The 20,787-nt window shown below is 39.3% G+C and overlaps 1 protein-coding gene across 4 annotated transcripts in view; it reads right to left on the bottom strand.

Annotated features, from left to right (window-relative positions):
• Positions 1–20,787, bottom strand: part of LOC131693204 (uncharacterized) — a 422,811-nt gene that overhangs the window by 352,135 nt on the left and 49,889 nt on the right. The window contains exon 3 of one of the 4 annotated variants that reach the window (XM_058980850.1): positions 18,096–19,310. The exons of the other annotated variants lie outside the window; for them this stretch is intronic. Within the exon in view, the coding sequence (XP_058836833.1) occupies positions 19,192–19,310 (119 nt within the window). The 3' untranslated portion in view covers positions 18,096–19,191. Of the gene's footprint in view, positions 1–18,095; positions 19,311–20,787 lie in introns of those variants that run through there. 4 annotated transcript variants of the gene reach the window in all.

Here is a 20,787-nt window from a genome sequence, read left to right as displayed (position 1 = left end):
TAATCCATCCATCAGATATGGATGTCCGATGTGAATAAACCCACGATCATTGGTATCAAACGATCAATGGTAATGGTGATTTACTTTCGTACACAATCGAAATCAGTGAATATTTCAGAGCTCTCGCAGGACTTAACTAAGCAATATTCGGCAGTGACCCAGAAAACAAGGGTGCAGATAGAAAAAGTGTAAGTTGCCGTAAATCGTATCATATTGCTTGCTGCAAAGCGAAATGCGCAGCGATTTAGGGTATATGTACCTGCAAATGCAATTGAAATTGACGGGGTGGTTGCCGAGCCGGGTCTGAAGTGCGAAGGCTTGTATCAGTATGAGGTTGGTTGCTTTAACCTCTTACTTCGACAGTTGAAGCTTATGGCGTGCAGCAAAAACCGAGGACAATAAGACTACCTACGCGCCAACAGACTCGTTCCGGGTGGCCTTCACTGAATCTTCGCTACCCAACTATGTCCTTCTCGACAAGGCTCGCCTACCGGTTCGGCTATTTACATCGCGGGTAATGAACTGCACCAATTGCAAACAGGTCCATCTACTGGTAAATGCAAGGGACATCATGAAAATGATTGCTGCGGCAAAGATACTGGAAAGTGTATTTACTGCGGGAGCCTTCCACATGGTCTCCCATTATGTTCTGCGTATAAGCAGCACGGGGATAAAATTAAGCGTTCCCTTAAGGAACGCTCGGAGCGCTCTTATGTTGAAATGCTAAAGAATGCTCCGCCACGTGTCCTCTCTGAAAATTCTTTTGCTTTTTTGGCTTGTGTTAACCAAGAATCTGATGATCTACAAGATGGAACATTTTTTGTGAACCCGGGGAAGTCCAGAAAGAGTAGAAATCTTTCCTTCACTAGACTACCTCGTAAGCGTCCCAAGGTGGCAACATTTGAGAGTGCGCCAACAACATCTTATAAACCCAACGGAAGTGCTACCCAAAGTAATTTGCTCCCGGACTTGGAAAGTTTAATTCTAACAACGAGTACCCACCTCTTCCAGGGACACCAAAAAGCGCAAGGGTCCCTTTTTTTCAAATATTCAAATGAGGTCGCTGATTCGATCACTGTTCTACAGTGAAACTGCCGAAGTATCCTCCCAAAAATCGATTCCAACAAATCTTTTATTGAACAGTTTTAAATGTGATGCTTTCGCACTATGTGGAACTTGGTTAATTTCCGATATACTTTAATGTAATTCGTCTGGATTTAGAAATGGAGGAGCGCTTTTTAGGATTAAAAAGTGCTACTCTTGGACACCACGCATTGAAGTTGCCGCTTGTAAAATTCTAATCAAAGGCAAAAACCTTTGCATCCCTTTAATCTTCGTTCCGCTTAGAGCCTCGGTAGAGTATCGAACGCTTTAGAATATCACGGAATTTTTACCGGCACCGCGGCTAGTTTTAGGAGACTTTAACTCACACTGTATGGGTTATCTTCCCGATGATAATAGATCAACATTAATTCAAGATCTTTGCGACAATTTTAACATGACAGTTCTCACGCTAGTAGTAATTTGCCTATCGTGATTTCAATTGGTAACAGTTCAAGACCATCAGAAACAATAAACGTCTCGTATGACTTCACACGGAACATTCATTGGAAGAGTTATGCGACCGCCATATCCGGCAAAATTGAATCCAATCAAGATCTTCCTCAGTTCGGTTTCTCATCTCGCTCAGTCCAGACGCTAGAAATCGCTCCGCTGCTATAGCAGGGCAAGTAATCAAATTTACCCGTGTGCCGCTTGGTCTATTTGCAAAGGCAAAAATTGATTCCTTTTACCTAGTGTGTGAAACGTGAACAAACAATGAGTGACAATACAAAGCAAGATTATGTCCCTTTGCCGGCAAACTGTGTTGCTGTTGACTACTCGAAATGTCCGGTAAGACCGTCAATTCGTGGAGTGGAGGAGCAAATGTTGAAAGTGAACATGAAGCTCAACGTAGCAGAAGTTAAGGCGGTGCAATTCCATCATTTACGTGATGCGGTACTGATTATGTTCAAAAACATTAGTCAAGTAGAATCATTCGCTTCCCAGAACAACATGAAACACGTCGTCGAATGTAATGACATTTTATACAGTATCCCGGTGTATGTAGATGTTGACAGTATTGAAATGAAGATACATGACCTGGCACCACGTACTAGCGACTCCGTTATCAAAAAAAAAATCATGTCAAAATACGGAGAGGTGAATAGTGTTACGGAAGATACTTGGAGGCAATTCTTCCCAGGACTCCGGAACGGAGTTCGTGTGGTGAGAATGCGTCCGACAAAACATATTCCCTCTTACTTGACTTTCACATCCACATCACCTCGAGGTGTTCAATATTCGCAACGAACACTAATCACGTACCCAGGGCAAATTCCTACATGCCAGTATTGTGATCAGCCGCTACACTACGGAAAACCATGCGCAGAGACTGCTAAGGACATTCCACCTGCTACGACCAAAACCGGTATACAATCATCGTATGCTAAACCACAACCGGTTGTTAAACCAACGACTGTGGACCAGGCAGTAAACAACACCAAACCAACTGCCATTTCAAACAACGAAGAAACAACGATTACACCTAATACCTCTAAACCAACAACCACCACCAGCAATAAAGAATCAAATACCGATGACGAAGGATTTACAACAGCGACCCGTAAGTACAAGACACAAACAAGAACATCGGACCGTGAACATCATGAATGCAGTACAGATGACGACATGGACGTGCAAGAGAAGACGGACCGAATGACCCCCAAGGTGTGGCAGACGGCGCACCCTATGTTTCACCACCAAAGAAGAGGATCTCAACACGCAGCAGCAAGCTGCGTCAACAAGACCCGATGGACACATGAAAGTTAATTTTAATTTTTACATATTGTAAAAATCATAAAAGACCCACGGCTCAGTTACGCTAACGCATAGAGCCATGTCAAATAAACGAAGAAAAAAAAAGATCTTCCTCCAAAGGAAGAGGATAGGTTTTAGGCTGGCTTGATTCTCGACAGCGCGAATGAAGCTGAGGCTAAACCGGTACCTGGCACGGACACCCACGGACAGTCTCCCTCCCCGAGGTGGGACAAAGAGCGCTTAGAACTATAGGCAGAGAAATCCAGAGTGTCCTTCCGGCATGACGTGTTACCGACTAGCTATCGACAGTACGCGTCGTTAAAAGTCTAATGAAATCCAAAAAATGCAGTTATTGGCGCCGGTTCGTCGACGGTTTAACAAGAGAAACAGCGATGAGCACTCTTTGGGATACGGCTCGCCGTATACGTAACGAAAGTGTGGAATATGCAAACCGTTGGAAATTCTCTTTCGCCAAAAAGATCTGTCCGGACTCTGTCCTGGCACAGAAAACGTTCCGCGCCGCGTCTCCTCATGATACCGCGAACGAAATACCGTTTTCTATGGTGGAGTTCTCACTTGTTCTCTTGTCATGCAACAATAACGCCCCAAGGTTAGACAGAATCAAATTCAACTTGCTGAAGAAGCTACCTGACAATACGAAAAGGCGCTTGTTGAATTTATTTAACAAGTTCCTAGAAGGTAACATTGTCCCTTATGATTGGAGGTAAGTGAAGGTCATCATCATTTCAAAAACAGGAAAACCAGCCTCCGACTACGATTCGTACCGGCCAATTGGAATGCTTTCCTGTATCGTAGTCTGGATGCAATCGTTCGAGAAAATGACAATTCGGTTGAAGCAAATAGCTTACTATCAGATATATAGACACACGCTTTCGTAAAGGCAAAGGGACGAACGATTGCCTTGCGATTCTCTCTACAGAAATCTACAGAAATCCAAATGGCCAATGCTAGCAAAGAGTAGATGGAATCAGTTTTCTTGGATATTAAGGGGGCTTTTGACTCAGTTTCTGTCAACGTTCTGTCAGAGAAGCTGCTCCGGCATGGTCTTTTGCGATTCCAAACAACTTTTTGTTAAACCTGTTGTAGGAAGAATTACCCACTGTTCTATCATATACGCCAGTTCTGCATCAATTCTCTGACCCAGCTGTCGCAAATACTAAGACGAACAAATGCACAAATAACCATACGACTAGCACGTAACAATTGTACACTAGTACTAAAAACTAGAGTAGTCGGGTCTCCTACTACGCGGATTCCCACTAAGCGGATTCTTACTGCGCTGATTCCTACTGCGCGGTACCCGCGTAATAGGAATCCCATAGCTTATGGGATTTTGACTAATTGGGGCTGTGGCCGAATATTTCATCTGCGTTAATATTTAGCGCCATACTTTCTTTGGCAAAGTTGTTGTGCTTACTTAGACCTACAATTTAGAGTAATTGGATATCCAATTAGTTAAGAACTGTGCCGCCAGGGGTGCACTAAAACAGAGTAAAGAAATCGAACCTCTCATCGAGAGTAGGGTTCGCAGTACCGACCCTTTTTGGCAAGAATCGGTACTACGGTACTGAAGCCCTCAGTATCGGTAGTACCGGTAAAGTACCGGTACCCGAATACTTTTTTAAAAAATTCAAAAAAAGCTCCAAGCTGAAATTGAATGCTCAAACTGATGATTCTCAGATGATTGATTTGCGCTGATCAAAAAACATGTTTATTGTTTTAAATTGCTTCGGGATAGCAAGACTCTTTTCACAGAAGATATTTTTCGTATAAGGCACCTTCTTTTATTTCGGCCACTTTGAAATCAATAACTGCTAAGTGGTGCGACTTTCGTCGACTTGAACAGATGGTAAATGTATGAAACCCTATTAACAACAGTAAATCAAAGCGAGAATGGCAGTAATCCGAGCAGGTTAATAGCATTTCCTTTCTTGCTTTTCTGAAATTTTTTTTCGAGCTTTATGTCGTTTGCCTACTATTCTCTAATGCATATCAAGGCTTGCTTTCCTGTAAACTATGGAGTTTTGCTGAATTTTCCGATCACCAATAATTACAAATCGCCCCATTTGAAGCAGTTCACCAAGACTAAAACTGTTAGCTACTAAATCGCTGTTCGTTCTTTTATAGATAAAGGTTTAAGTGCAAACCAAATACAGACATAACTTAGACCATAGTATTATTACGCGCCACCCAGTGAAACCAATCAGAATGTCGCTAATAAAACTTTAACTTCTAGAATTATTATGATGATGGCCCCACCTTATTCCCACACAAAGGTGTTATCTCAACGATTTATCTAGAAGGAAAATTAATATAATTAAATAAACGTTATCTTGCAGTCCGATATTTTGAACCAGATCCCCCTGCAGAGTTAACATATTTGTCATAAAAAATTGTATAGTACCGAAAATACCGGTACTGGCTTTTGTTCAGTACCGGTATTACGGTACCAAAAATGGGTCGGTATTCCCGGGATTTTCGGTACCGGTATTACCGGTACCACAACCCTAATCGAGAGTGTGACTTTCGGGTTTAACATGATATATATCTAAACACTGATTATTTTGAAAGGTGGTGCCTTAGGAAGATTTTTCCAGAAAGTCAAGAGCTTCTGGATGGTGGAATAACTCGGAATTGTCCCACCAGGCGGCGATAGCGCGAATGCAAATGTTCAACTAATGTCAAAATCATTCTTTATCTCAATAACGAGAATATTTAGAGGGGTACTGTCTTCAGTGAGGTTGCTCGAGAAATCAAAGACTACCAGATGGTGACAGGTTAGTTCGGAATATTCACACTACGTGGCATTAGTGAGCGTACCAACTTTCAGCACATTGTAGAATATAATACACCTCAAAAGTCTAATAACTTAGAAAGATGGTGTTTTCGGCAAAGTTCTAGAGGAGGTCAAGGACTACACGAATATGGACAAATCAAATTGGAATAGATCCGCCAGGCGGCGCTAGTGAGCATGTACTAGTTTTCAAATTCCTAATCTCGAGATCATGGTAATGTAAAAATGTGGCGTCTTTGGAAATATTCATCAACGGGTCGAGTGCTGCCCGATGGCGAATAGATAATTTCAGAATTCAACCACTAGGCGGCACTAGGGAGAATACGAATTCTCGATTCCTGATGGTGTCAAATTAGTTCGGGACACTCTCGGCGTTAAACTCATTCAACGAGAGTAACATTCACGATGAGAGGTTCGATTTATTTACTCTGTTTTAAAGCAGCCCTGGCGGCACAGTTCTCAATTAATTAAATGTCCAATTACTCTAAATTGTGGGTCTAGGTAATCACAACTGGCGCTTAATGTTAACGAAGACGAAATATTCGGCCACAGCCCCAATTAGTCAAAATCCCATAAGCTATGGGATTCCTATTGCGCGGATTCCTTTTTCACGCCCCAAGTTATTCGCGCAGTAGGTGACCCGACTGTATGGTGGTTGCAATACCGTCAAACTCATTAACCTGACGATGGAGTTTTAATATAGCTGGAAAATATTCCATAAAAACTATTATGTTCCTCTTGTATACTGAATTGTGTTCCTAGTTTTAAGATAGTTGTAAAATATTTTATCCAACAATAAAGACTATTTCAAAATTGTAATTTCATAGTTTTAAGGTATTTAAAATGTAAAAAAAGAAAGTGACACCGCCAAGCAAACGTAAATGTGCCAAAAAAAAAAAGAACTGATAATTAAATACTCGTACATTTTTTTATTTTCTTCAGGCTCAAACTCATGACGTTTGTTTTACCTAGACATCTCCAAAAACAATTTTTAACCCAATTATCAACTCTCAATACTTGAACAACTCACGAAAACATCGACCGTGTTATCCGTATCCCACTCTTTACTCTGTATGTAAAAACAAAGAAAAACGCTGTATGAAACAAACAACCATATTTTCGCCAGTCTGTTATTTACACAGTACCAGCAGAACCGAAACGCAGAAGCACATCGGAACACAAAATCCTGTATGCACGCGCGCGTTTGCATGTTTGAGAAACAAACGAGGCAAATATACTTGCAAAATTCTCAATTACACTGCACCATAGAATGTAACTTTTCGTCGATTCATCCATCCGTGATAGCCGACTCGTCGTGCAAACAAAAAGTCTCCATCCAGAAACGCAAAAAAAAAGTTTGATTATAAGTAATTAACTGCACTCGCTGGCATGGCTTTCGGCAATTTTGCATCGAGATACACTCGCATACATCAGCCAGCCAGCGGCCGACATTGTATTCATACAGTGCATTTAATCCAGTTTTTGGACCCTCTTCGTTGCGCTGCAATAAGTATGTCTGATGCCCATAACGATATGAATATTTATGGTCGATGAACCAAGCGTCTCCACCCTTTTCAAAGTTGACGGAAACGCTATGTAGATCAACTCATTTATTTATCCTAAAACAAACCGCATTGTAAACAAAATCGGATTTCGCATTTTGAATATTAGAAATTTTAATTTTTATGAATATGCAATTTAAATCCGTTCCATTGGTAAGCAAATTTTTTGCTATCTTTCGGACGGCAGTGTACGTACCCACTGTCAGAACTGTACCCATCATTTGCCTGGATTTGTCACATCCCGGCAGTCATGAAGCACAGCGAGACGACCACCATGATTTCCGACACTATAAAAGGAATCGGATGTCGAGGGGGGGTAACAAAATCTCATACGGGTTACTACCCGCCAAAGAAACGCGCAACCAGCACCACACACCAATGAAAATTAATATTTATTAAAACTGTCAGCGGCAAAGCACTGTTTTTACGAGACACATCACCATCCGGATGATTCTTTTACGCTTCGGAATGACACCCATCAACCAACAAAGGTTTACGAGGCAGGTCACCGTGGGTTGGGGGGGGGGGGGCAAGGACCACATCACATGTCATCGATGTCATCGCCGCTGCGCCATTCGTAAAGGTCACTTTTTGCCGTTTGGCCTTTATCTAACACGGAGACCACATGGAGATGGAGGCTGTGGAATACAATCTGTCAACTCTCGGTGAATTATTTTAAAACTATTGTGCTGTGCTGGTTCCGACGTAGAATTGAAATATTATTCAGTCGAGATTGCAGCAGCAGCAGCAGCAGCAACGTCACTGAATGTGGCAGGCAAGGTTATGATGTATGGTCATTTGTCTACAACAGTACCTTCGGCGTCGTGTGTTTGCTGGTCTGGAAGGATTTCATTGCATATCCTTAGTTCTAATACAATCTTGTTTATCTGGTCATATTTTCATAAAGGCGTATCTTTCTTAGTTGTTATTCTTACCAATCATGTAATTTAATCCTGAGTATGGATGACAAATTTAAAGCAAAATAATCCCACAAGACGATAGTAAAATGCCATCTATCAGAATAACATTCTGTTACGAGATAAAAGCTGCCCCGTTTTCATTTCTTGGCAAACACCTAACATAAACCATACAGCTAATAAACATTCCATTGTCACAAGTCATGTTTCAGGCGGCTTCAACAAAATCCATCAGTTCGCTTTGTCAGTTTTTTCCCGTTTTTGTTTTCCACCGATGCTGCTTTGTTTTCATCCTTATCAAGCTACTCGAGCACAAGAGAGCCACTGTGAAGTGCTGTGTCACTGCGGACGACCGGATAGTGCCGAGCACCAGCAAAGAATGTATGGGTACCTACGTATGTACGTACGCAGCAAGCTCACCTACTGCTATTCTTTTAGTTAAGATTTTTTTTCTTACTAGTGACACTGACTATGTGATAATAGTCCTGCGTCTTCACCACAAGTTGCTGCTACAACCGAGAGGCATCTCTGCACTGTGAAAAATTTTGGGTGGATAATGTCTGGATATAGCCGGAGACTCGTGGTTGCACTTATTTAGGACTATTAGTTGAATTAGTTTAATTTAGAAGTTGAAAACTACTGATATTCAACGGAATCGACAGTTGACCAGTTTTAATAATTGTCTTCTCCGTATACTGGTCTTGATGTACTCTGTATGGGAGCGGTTGGTGGTAAGGCTAGTTTACATTTGTATAACGATGGAGCTATTAAAACAGGGTTGCTATGATTAATAATAAAATCCACTTGTTTTGAAGTCATGCTGCTTCTTTAGTTAATAACTTTTCTCAGCGATTTTTTACAAACTTGAAATGTTCCACGAATGTGTTCAGTTGAAGAATACCTTTAGAAATATATAGTGCTCTCATGAATTGATTGAAGAGGTGATCTTTTAAAAAATTATTTTCAATCTTAACCGATTTTCCATACTGATTTCCATATAAACTTTGAAATTTTTGGAGGATCCGTGGACACAACCGATCGGTACCAAAATTTGCACAATTACTAAGGGTCATAAAAGAAATCAATAAAGCCTGGTGGAGCTAAAAGTCAAAAATTGAACCAGTCTATTGTACAGTCTTCTTAATACATGCTCGGTCCGTCACCTTCTCAAACCTAGCAACAACCGGACCAGGAGGAAATAGCTCTGGCCAATAATCCGAGAATCCTACTTTCTGGTATCCTCTAAACTTTCATACAATACATTTTGTTATTAGAAGTTTGAAAAATGTTTTATTATTTTTCAGGTATTATAATCATATATTTCAATATCAACTACTTATTCGTAGAAAATGTCTGAGTAATACAGTTGATATTTTGCCTCTTATGTAGAGGTATGTTAATACCTTAATGAAATATAATTCGTTAAATTTAGTATTTAGGAGGGATTTTCTTCTACTCGGGAAATTATGTGTGACAAATCGGCTGAAGACTTTTGCTTAATTTTTTTTTTTTTGCTTAAAAAGATTTTAGTGTTCCGGTAGTACTCCACATTGGCTACTCAGTGCGAATTGAATTTTTTCCGAACCACTTTCGAAAAATGTTCAGAAAATCGATTTTTAATGTAATGAATTTTTTTTTAAATATAATAAATTTTGAAATATAATGCAAAACTGGTTAACATTTTCAAATTGATTATGCGAACCAACGAAAAATCCATAATACTCATGGTGTTTGATGTATTGTTGATAATGTTTGAAATGGGATAAACCCATGAAAATACCATCGCCATTGTCCGGTAGATCTCACGTAATTTTTTTTCGAGAGTTTTCCTGCTGGAGCTATAGAGCTGGGATTCACAATGGCCGGAGATCGGACAAAAACTAAAAAAGTTATGTTTCCAATATCGATATTCTTTTTTTTTCGCTAGATTTCTTACCTATTGAATAACATATTCTCCAAATTTTGTGACCATTGTCTGTGGATTAGATTTTTAATGGCAATTTATACGTCACTATGTCAGGCAATTCTAATGATTTTCATTTTTGAAACCACAGTATCCAGGGCCGGCGGAACTCCTTTTTCCCGAGTGGGTAGTAAGATTCGAAGTGATTTCTCCCCGTATTGATGAAAGTTCAGATATGGCATGTGTAAGTGAAATTGAAAATTCCCTGATAATATCTGGTGGCTATTTGGAAACACTCTTTGTTAACAGGGCTGTTTCTCCGACGGCTTAGCGAAAATGTGTTTGTTGAATACAGATACTACAAATGTTCCACAGCTTAGTACCAACTACCAACTCCAGTATTTTATATTTCATTGCATTTATTTTTCGTTCCCTGCTATAAAACCTTCTTTCGCGGGTACTGAAGTTGGTAGTGTTGACGACCGACATCCTTTCAGACTTAGAGGAGGTCGATTTGAATATTTCTCCGATGGCAAAGATAATGCCGATAACTCTCATTTTCGATGCAAATTATATCTAATGCAACCGGCCCCTGGATGGCCTACATCCGCACCAAAGACAAGCCATTTGATATCATCGATATAACGCGTGATCTAACTAAACAACACTAGACCGTGTACGAAGAAGAATTTTGTCTACGTACCCGCCCGGAAGGTAGAGATTGATGGTGTGGTGTCCGAGTAGGGTCTTAATTGTGAAATAGGGGGTGGCTCCTGCTAGATCCCTGTGCTTCAGTCAGTGAAAATTATGGCATGCAAGCAATTGAGCTCAGCAAAAATCGAGGAGTGTAAGAAAACTTATTTTCCATCAGCCTCATTTCGAACCTTTCGCCGGATTTGTGCCTCAAAAATTTGTTCTTTTGAACGGGGCTCGTCTACTTGTTCGCCTTTTTATACCGCGGGGCATCAACTGTGGTTGTTGCAAACAATGGGCCCATCATAGAAACAAGGCACGGTGTGGAAGATGCGGAGAGGATCAAGAAATTTTTTTCATCCGTGGGAAGACTCCGAATTAACTGTCGACATATCCCACACATAAATTATACGGGGGAAAACTGAAGCATTCTTTTGAGAAACGCTGGAAAGAAATAGTAAAGAAAGTACCGGCAACGACTAATTTCTCTGCTTCCTTGTTCACTAATGAGCTATATTCAGATAATTTCGAATGAGGAGAATCCTTTCCTCCCCTAAGTTTCCTCCCTTCTTGGTCTCTGAAAGTGCACATGAGACATCCAAAACTCACAGTGTCTCTATATTTCAGTCCTATTATTTTCCAAGGTTTTACACAATCTAGTTTACTTCCGACGAAGATCTTCCACAATTTTAACATTTTTTGCCTTGGTCGAGAAAATACTATTGAGGAGCGTTTTGGGGATGCAACCGTGCTATTAATTCAATCGGATTAGCCTTTGCTCTGTACCAGATGTATTGAAGTTGTCGCTTGTTAAATCCGAATCATAGGCAAAGATTTATTGATATTGTTTCCATATACATCGCACCTCAGCTGGTTCTAGAACACTTCAACTCCCACGGTATATCATGGGGTTGTCTTCATTCTGATAACCGATCTATCTTACTGCATGATATTCCCGACAATTTCATTATGACCATCTTGAATACAGTGGAAATGACACGAATGCCTACCAGCTTGGCCGAGCGCGTTAGATTTATTGTTGTATCCTACCACGCTAAAATTAGTGTGGCCATTGATTGAAAGAGCTACGCGTCCACTATATCCGAAACAATCGAATGAAAATAAGGAATTGCTCCGGTGGAAGTGTACAACGTTTGGACTGGCTTGTTTTTCTACACTGCGATTAAAGGTCAGACTAAACAGATACCCGGCGCGAACAACCATGGACGGTTTCCCACTCTTTTGTGGGCAGAGAGTTCTCAGAATTGTATGCGAAAAGGTCCTATGAGGACTTTTTGAATGTCGGATCGCCCAAATTTTGCCGAATATATGCGACGTTAGAAACGCAAATGAAAACCTCGATGAAAACTGAAAAACGCAGTTATTGGCACCGGTTCGTCAACCGATTAACAAGAGAAACAATATTTCATCTGGTAGCTGCCCAAGTAGCACTTGTAACAAGCAACGACTACGATTAGTTGCATAAGCATAAGCTTTTACATGTGCGCTTTTTTGGTTGCTAAACCACCTCAATAATCGTTGCCGAATACCTTTATGTAACGAATTATGTTGCTGAAACTGCTAGTCAACAACCGGTGTTGCTAGGGTGGGCCATACGTTGTGTACACGATTCAACCTTTGAACGGAATACACGGAACTAAGAATCCTTTATCGGCGACAACTGAATTCCACGTAGATTCACATTCAAATGATAGACGTTACCGATGAAATTATAATAATGTATATAAACGTAATAATTGTTCTTCAAACACACAAGTTTAGATACTCGCGCTAAGAATTCTCCCCACAAAACGTATGGTTTTATATTTACCTACGACCATATCCACATCGTTACAGCTCCAAGTGGGCGCTTCGATCGATGGAGCACGGAAAGCACCCCTTGTTTTCTTGGAAAAAATATGGGAGTTGCCAGATTCTTTATGTTAAAATCGTTCCCGGTTACCTGATACAAATATTAGTTTGAGTTCTTTCGCATTGCTTTAGTCAAGGTAATGAGAAAAGTGGCACTTAGATTAGAATAGCAATGAGAAGGCGGACACATTAAGACATTGGAAGGCATTAATGAAAAATCACGCAGCTTAAGCGAATTTTTCAGTATTTATTGTCAGACGATTATTACTGTATTTATTGGCAAATTTCGTGGGACCATGGAAGTTTAAGAATCCCAAATGCATCAACTAACCTTGGTTAAAAAGGAAGGAGGAAGGTCGTGACTTCCTTCGGGTGGTATCTCGGGTCATGTCCAATCATGATACGTTAAATGCGAACGTATTGGGGTCATAGAGAGCATTCTCTGCGCTTGCTGTGACGGCTATCGCGACATTAAACATGTTGTCTGGTCATGCACCTAGTGTTCTAGCGCCAGATCTCCATCCCTTCGGCCTGGTTCTAATCAGAGATGTGCTGGCTACCCTCCAAATTTATTATATCTTCTCTATTGGATGACATGCTAACAGCTACCTACAAGTGTGATCCCAACAGTTCCCAGCCGATCCAAGGAGGCCAGTCGGCGATCCGGTTCATGATGTCCTGATAATAATCTTCCGTTTGCCACAAAGCTACAAGTTTAATTACTTTTTTCGCTGTCATTTTTGTCCGCCCTCTCCTTACTTTCTCCGATACGGTCTCTGCTTCTGATGTTGGGATCAATAATCTTTTGCCTTCCTTACAAAAAGTCTACTAATGTTTCTCCTTGTTTCAATTTTTAATCAAATAATGGTTCATGTTAAAAAATTACAAACTGTATATCTTTTCCTTAAAAATATTTCTAACTTCCTCCCATAGTCTGGATAAAATTGTATTAATATTTTTTGTCTACCGATCTGAGCTCTTTTTATAAGATGTGGATGTGTCAAATGTATTCCCATGAGTATAAACAAAAAAAAATTCCAAATTTCAAAGAAATCCTAATTGTTATCCCATATTTTCAAGAAATTTAAATTGTAAAGCAGAGAAATTTCTGTATCTGAATAAAAGTATGAAATTGCTTTACATTGAGAATTTAAGACGCAAGAATTTTGTGAAGAAAGACACATACGCGTGGTTAATCTCAGGTTTTGGTTTGTTCCAGACTTTCGAGTGGGTAATTCCCTTCTCGGTAATTTGCGAGTGGGTAGTACTACCCATACTACCCACGCTTTTTGCCGGCCCTGACAGTATCTATCTTCACCCCAAAAACATGTTACTTCCTTAAATTTGATCCGATTTAAGCACAACTAGAAAAACTTTGTTTATCCTTTCAACAAATTCTCAAAATTTTATTCAAGCTATATATTTTAGATGGTCCGATGACGAATCCTTTGTCACAAATGTGTTCTGTACAATCAGGTGAAACTTTTCGAATTTCAAGGTCTTGTTTTTCCTCTTTTTGCCCGGAGAGGCTTAAAATCGATGTTTTTAAATGTTTTAAATGACGCGTATGGTGAAGGATTCCACGAGAAACTGGCCGACCGCAAAATATGACCATCCGAAGACGTTTCTACGTGCATTAACTTCCTAAAATTGTAAGTTGGTTAATCTATTTCATACAGCAAAACTATCTGAGAACGTGTCACAAGGAATGAATACTTCTATACGAAAAAATATAGACTGAAAATAATGTTGTGTCATTTTCCACAAAAACAAAAATTTATATTAAAAATTTAAAAGTCAAAGATACCCAACGGTGTCTTTGGTAGAAAATATTTAAACAAAAAAATCATTTTTAATTTTTTTTTCAACATTTTGATGATTTTTTGAGAAATTTTTCAATGAGCAGCTCAAAACATACATCTCCCTTTTAGGAGGTTAAATCAGTGAGTACACACTGTCCGAGGAACGGACTTGTAATGTTAATGAAATGCCTCGAAGACACCATTTAGCCAGCTTCCCATTGGTATTAAAAGGGGTCTTGAAATTTGTAAAACAAATCGTTTCCTTCAATTTATTTTTCTTCGGAATATATTTTTGCTCGGGGTTTCTTTGTGACTAATGTTACATTCAAAATTCTATCATTGTTCTATGGTTTCTTCGAACAATTTTAGCTCAATTTGATTTGTTTTAGTTTTTAGTTTCCTTGAAAATTACGAGTTTAAACACGATCGACAGCCTCTCCCTTTAAAAACACATAAGAGCAGTGGTCCACATCTTAGCAGAAAACAATATTTTCCGCAAAATCATTTCATACTATCGAAAAATTTTATGAAAGCAGTAGGGTGTGTATTGGTTCAAAGTAGCAATTCTATTATAGTAAATGGAAAATTGTAATTTTAAAGTACTTGAAGGCATGAACCCAGAGTGCAGGGGAGACTTCCGTACGTAACCGATTCATGATCGCGAAAACAGGGGCGTTTGTAGGTCCTCTCTTGAAACCGCGTTTGTAAATTTATGAGTACTAAAAGATTTACTTAATCACCGGAGTGTTATTCTGTTAAAGAGATCGTGTGCGTAAGTGTGCGTAAATGATCGCGAAGGGCACGAACGTTTGAATGTTAATGTGTTTGTCGCGTGCGCTAGCGTGTATTCAACTTCGTGTGCATACATTTGTTTTTATAATCGTGTAGCTATGAGGATTTTTTGAATGTCGGATCGCCCAAATTTTGCCGAATATATGCGACGTTAGAAACGCAAATGAAAACCTCGATGAAAACTGAAAAACGCAGTTATTGGCACCGGTTCGTCAACCGATTAACAAGAGAAACAATATTTCATCTGGTAGCTGCCCAAGTAGCACTTGTAACAAGCAACGACTACGATTAGTTGCATAAGCATAAGCTTTTACATGTGCGTTTTTTTGGTTGCTAAACCACCTCAATAATCGTTGCCGAATACCTTTATGTAACGAATTATGTTGCTGAAACTGCTAGTCAACAACCGGTGTTGCTAGTGTGGGCTAGCAGAAAACAATATTTTCCGCAAAATCATTTCATACTATCTGATTTGGAGGAGGCAAAAATTTGTATGAAAGCAGTAGGGTGTGTATTGGTTCAAAGTAGCAATTCTATTATAGTAAATGGAAAATTGTAATTTTAAAGTACTTGAAGGCATGAACCCAGAGTGCAGGGGAGACTTCCGTACGTAACCGATTTATGATCGCGAAAACAGGGGCGTTTGTAGGTCCTCTCTTGAAACCGCGTTTGTAAATTTATGAGTACACTCAAGTTTTTTTTTTACGCGGTTTTTTTTTGCGCGGTATTTTTTTACGCGGTTTTTTTACGCGGATTTTGAAATTTACGCGGTTTTCATTTACGCGGATTTTGAAATTTACGCGGTTTTCATTTACGCGGTTTTTGAAATTTACGCGATTTTCATTTACGCGGTTTTTGAAATTTACGCGGTTTTCATTTACGCGGATTTTGGAATTTACGCGGTATCCATCAATGAGGTTCCCTTTATCGCGGATTCTTAAATTTAAGTGGTCTTCATTTACGCGGATTTTGAAATTTACGCGGTTTTCATTTACGCGGATTTTGAAATTTACGCGGTTTTCATTTACGCGGATTTTGAAATTTACGCGGTTTTCATTTACGCGGATTTTGAAATTTATGCGGTTTTCATTTACGCCGTTTTCATTTACGCGGCTCGTATCCCCCGCGTAAAAAAAACCTGAGTGTACTAAAAGATTTACTTAATCACCGGAGTGTTATTCTGTTAAAGAGATCGTGTGCGTAAGTGTGCGTAAATGATCGCGAAGGGCACGAACGTTTGAATGTTAATGTGTTTGTCGCGTGCGCTAGCGTGTATTCAACTTCGTGTGCATAAATTTGTTTTTATAATCGTGTAGCTATTCGCATATAGCGTGTATCCTTGCATGATCGCACGCGGACCTTGAATCTGATACTCAATTTTCAATGTATGGTTCAGATGCTAGAAGAGAGTAAGTTTCCCCATGTCACCAGAGTTCCCGGTCATGTCACTATGAAACGTGTTATCTAGTGGATATGAGCGTATTTTTTTTATTAGTCCAACTGAACACATGGACCTATGCTACTAGAGCTGAGGGTAGGGACTTTCGGACGTGATCGATTCATGATCACGCGAGTAATGGGTGCTTGAGACAAGTATATAAATTTATAAGAGCTAAAATATTCACTTAGTTACCGGGTGTTTTAATGTTGGCGAGATGGCGGTCGTAAGCATGTGTGGATGATTGCAATTGCATGTTCTCGTTTGTGACCAGATTTGTGTTATCCCAGAGGCCACGAGCGTTTGTACGTTTCGATTGAGATAGAGATTATAAGTGAATTGTGAAGGGAGATTAAACCCTTCCTCCCACAAACCAATTAATTGGATTGAAAAAAATACTTAATGCTGACTAATTTCATTTAAATACTCAAAAATAACAATTCTGGGAGTATATCGTCTGATCACTTCATTGAGAACCTATTGTTTTAGGCACCATGAGGGCTTTTGGAAAATTGTGGGAATTGGATCTTATAACTGATCTCTAAGCCAAGGTCTCATAGTTGTCATGAGCTATTTTTTGACGAGATGTTCCGAAATATGGGTTAGGGACAATGTTTCGAATGGGAAGCGAAATTCGATTAAGTTGATTGCCTATAAACAAAAATTTGCTCATCGAAAAATTGCATACATTTTAATTTTTGCTAAAATGCTTTTTGGAATGCGTAGAGTTCAGACAAAAACTCAATGTGATTAACAATGACAAAAATATTCTGGAAAGCAGATCTGATGAAATATGCCGCATTTTGATTGTCAAGGTCAAGATCGGTTTTTTATGAGCATTTGATTTTTTTTTGTATTATCAATTATATGAACAGCCTCTAGGCAAGAATGTATATAAAAAAGATTTCACGATATTTCAAGTTAGTGGCTATTAATGATGTATATTTTAGTTATGGATTGGATGGTGCAATAACAGTTTGTACAAAATCACATTCTATTCAAGGCAGTCTCTGAAGCTTACAATCAAAAGTTTTATTGAAAAGAACTGGTTTGAGGAACGTTTCTTAGATATCGTTTTATATATCGATATATTGAATTTGTGTAGGCTTCATATTTTCAACAAGGTTGTTTAAAATGACATTATCAACAACTTTGCTGAAGACACCACCACCTTTACTATTTTTGTAGAATTATTTCTCCATAATTACTTCTAGGAGACTTAATCACTTACATTATTATATCAAAAGAAGCCCTTTTATGCTGAAAAGCTTCTTCAAAGTTGTTAAACCTGCAAAGTTGATGTTTTCGAAATTATATGATCTTGACCGTGAAAAAAGTTTTTGAACATTTATTTCACTTTAAAAGTGCACTTTGTATTTGCATTCTTTAAATTCCTTGACATACTAGAAAAGAAATTAAAAAGGCATATTATTTATGGGCTCTACTAACCAGATAAAATATAGTGGGGTGGGGGTTGGATGATAAACCGAATATAAATAACGACTTCCTGTAGCTGCTAGTTCAAAAATTAAAAAAAAAAAACTAATCATTCCCTTGAGGTTTGCCGGGAGTAATTCATATGGTCAATATTTTAAGCGCCACAGATTATAATGTATACGAAAACATTCACGAATAATTTTAGCAGTGCAGCATCACCTTCATAATAATGAAACTAGAACCAACATTACCCATACCAGCCGCTGAAGTAACTACTCTGCTCTGTCCTAGCTACGATACGTAAAACATACTACATACATATTTCATAACCGCACCGAAGGACTGAGGCCAAGAACCAGGAAATGATGCTGCAATTGTTTTCGTCTTTTTCACCTCTCTCCCTCGCCGTCCCGTTGTGCCGCAGTTTGTGCTGCCAAAGCTTTCGAGGCCCCATTCACTCCGCTCTCGAGTAGAATAATAGTCTGAAGATGACGAAGCGCAATTTACCATCAGGTCGACCCTACTACTCGCTCCTCGGATTCGGAAGCTAGGTTGGTTGGTTGGTTGGTTGGTCTCCGCTCGTGAATGGTGTTGGCCTGATTCTGAGAGGGGGCTTTCTCCTAGCATAAACAGCAGTGTGGCCTAGTAGATCCATCAGCGGCGGGGCCACCTGCCTAATAGAGGTAAAAACCGGTCGCAGTGGCGTTGTATACATCAGGATGACAGCACAAAGCTACATATAGCTACATTGCGCAGGGAGAGCGGGTGGTGTCGCCCCGAGCGGCATGCGGCCCATATTTATGCTGCTGTTGAGGGCAGGTCAGGTCAGGATGCTACGGCTGGTGTGTTGTTCGTGTCGTGCATCACTCCGAAAACTTACGACTAGTAAGTGTTTAAATGGGCTTGTCAGGTTAGAGTGGCGAGATGTACTCGTAGAAGGGTCACAGTTTTCACCATCATTATTTTGGAATAGGGGGTGTTTACCAGCCATTTGCCGAATGGTGAAGCTAATAACTTAGTATGTACGAATAAAATTGTTTAGCTAGTGCCAAGGAATGTCAGTTCATCGCCAAAACTAAGCGTAATATATTAAAAAATCAGCTATTTGGTAGCACTGATAGCAAAACTCATATGTTGTGTTGACAATGCTTTTTCGCTGTTACATAAGTCGCACCTGTTCATGTTGATAAAATATTTCGGTATTGATGAGAACAACAAACCTGAAATAAAAAAGAAAATCATTTCGTTAGTCATGTGTACGTACCGCAAAATAGAAAAGTAAAATTATTTTTAGAAAATGGATAAATGAATGAACTAAATATTTTCGGCGCAATATTAAATCCTAACATGACGGACACTGCATTCTTAGCCGTGTCACAACGTAGGTACACGCTCTCCTATTTAACCACACACCAGAAGGTTTACTGTTCAAGCACGAAGCACCAAACACTCTAGCAAACAGGAACCAGACCAGCACCAGCTGGAACAGCAAACAAGAGCAAGATTGGCTATTTACATTTTCATTAAACTTTTGTCTTTCGTGGCCAAGAGAATATTAAAATTTTCACGAATACACCTTCTGGAACCAAACTGCATAAGGTGGTTCCAAAGTTTAATTACATAACGGCTGATGCCATTGAGATGCAATCCAATAGAAACTGATTGGAGATTGACGGGCAGCAGATTTTGCATACGTAGCCAAGCAATAGTTTTTATGATTACCCGAAAACTCGTAATTTATGATGACATTCATTCCGGACCCGAACCCACAATCCAATAAAGAATACTACCAGTAGACACTCGACATTATTCATAACAGAAATAAAATTTTGAAGGACAGTAAAGATCTTATTGTTTAATAAATCTATTATGCGAGCGCATTGAAACATGTCTTTGCTTTGCATGTTTCAATATTTCAATGACAAAAGTACTTTTTATAACGTAACACGTTTAGGGTGAGGTGGGCATGTGACAAAATTTAGAACACACGTAGCAATTGTTTTAAAAAACTCGCTACGTACGAGAGAAGAGAGATAAAGAAATTTATGACAATATTAATTTTTTTAAATTTTGCGCTGTCAGGCCCCCTTAACGGGAACTTAAAGTAAATAATCAGAATAGGTTGCAAGGCTATGTCTAAGGACCAAAGACGAATATTTTTATTAAAAAGACAGAAAAATATATGACCCGATTTTATCAATGTCCCTGTTTTATCAGTTTAAAATTCGCCAAGGGACTGATAAAAACGGGTCTTCACTGTATTGCTCAAAAATTGCTGCCTGTTACAGTGGATCGTATTAATTGCGGCCTAGTTTGTGTTTTCGTGCGCTGTCCTCAGTACAGTACATTTAATCAATGTAAAAATGTCAAGTGTTTTTTCTTACGTAAAAATAAATGCTGAACACGATTTTTGCGTAGGTTTTTCGATATTTTTGTTTTTGAAAAATATACAGGCATGAACATGAAACAGGGTGTACCCCATTAGGCATAAATACGTTAGGCATATGGACATTTGGCATACGTACGTTAGGCATAATGGACGGTAAGCATAAAGACGTTTGGCATAATGGACGTTAGGCATAAATTATCATGTTTAAGTACCCTTTAAGGATCTTTTTGGTGGTAACAGCCTCGGGTGATAAGAGGGCAAATATTTGAAATTTTTTGAAGTTGTAGAATTACTCTGGAAGCTGATAA

This window comes from Topomyia yanbarensis, chromosome 3 (assembly GCF_030247195.1).
Source record: "Topomyia yanbarensis strain Yona2022 chromosome 3, ASM3024719v1, whole genome shotgun sequence".
NCBI lineage: Eukaryota > Metazoa > Arthropoda > Insecta > Diptera > Culicidae > Topomyia > Topomyia yanbarensis.
The sequence above is the reverse complement of the archived record's forward strand: the minus strand, read 5'-3'. Positions and strand labels throughout refer to the sequence as shown.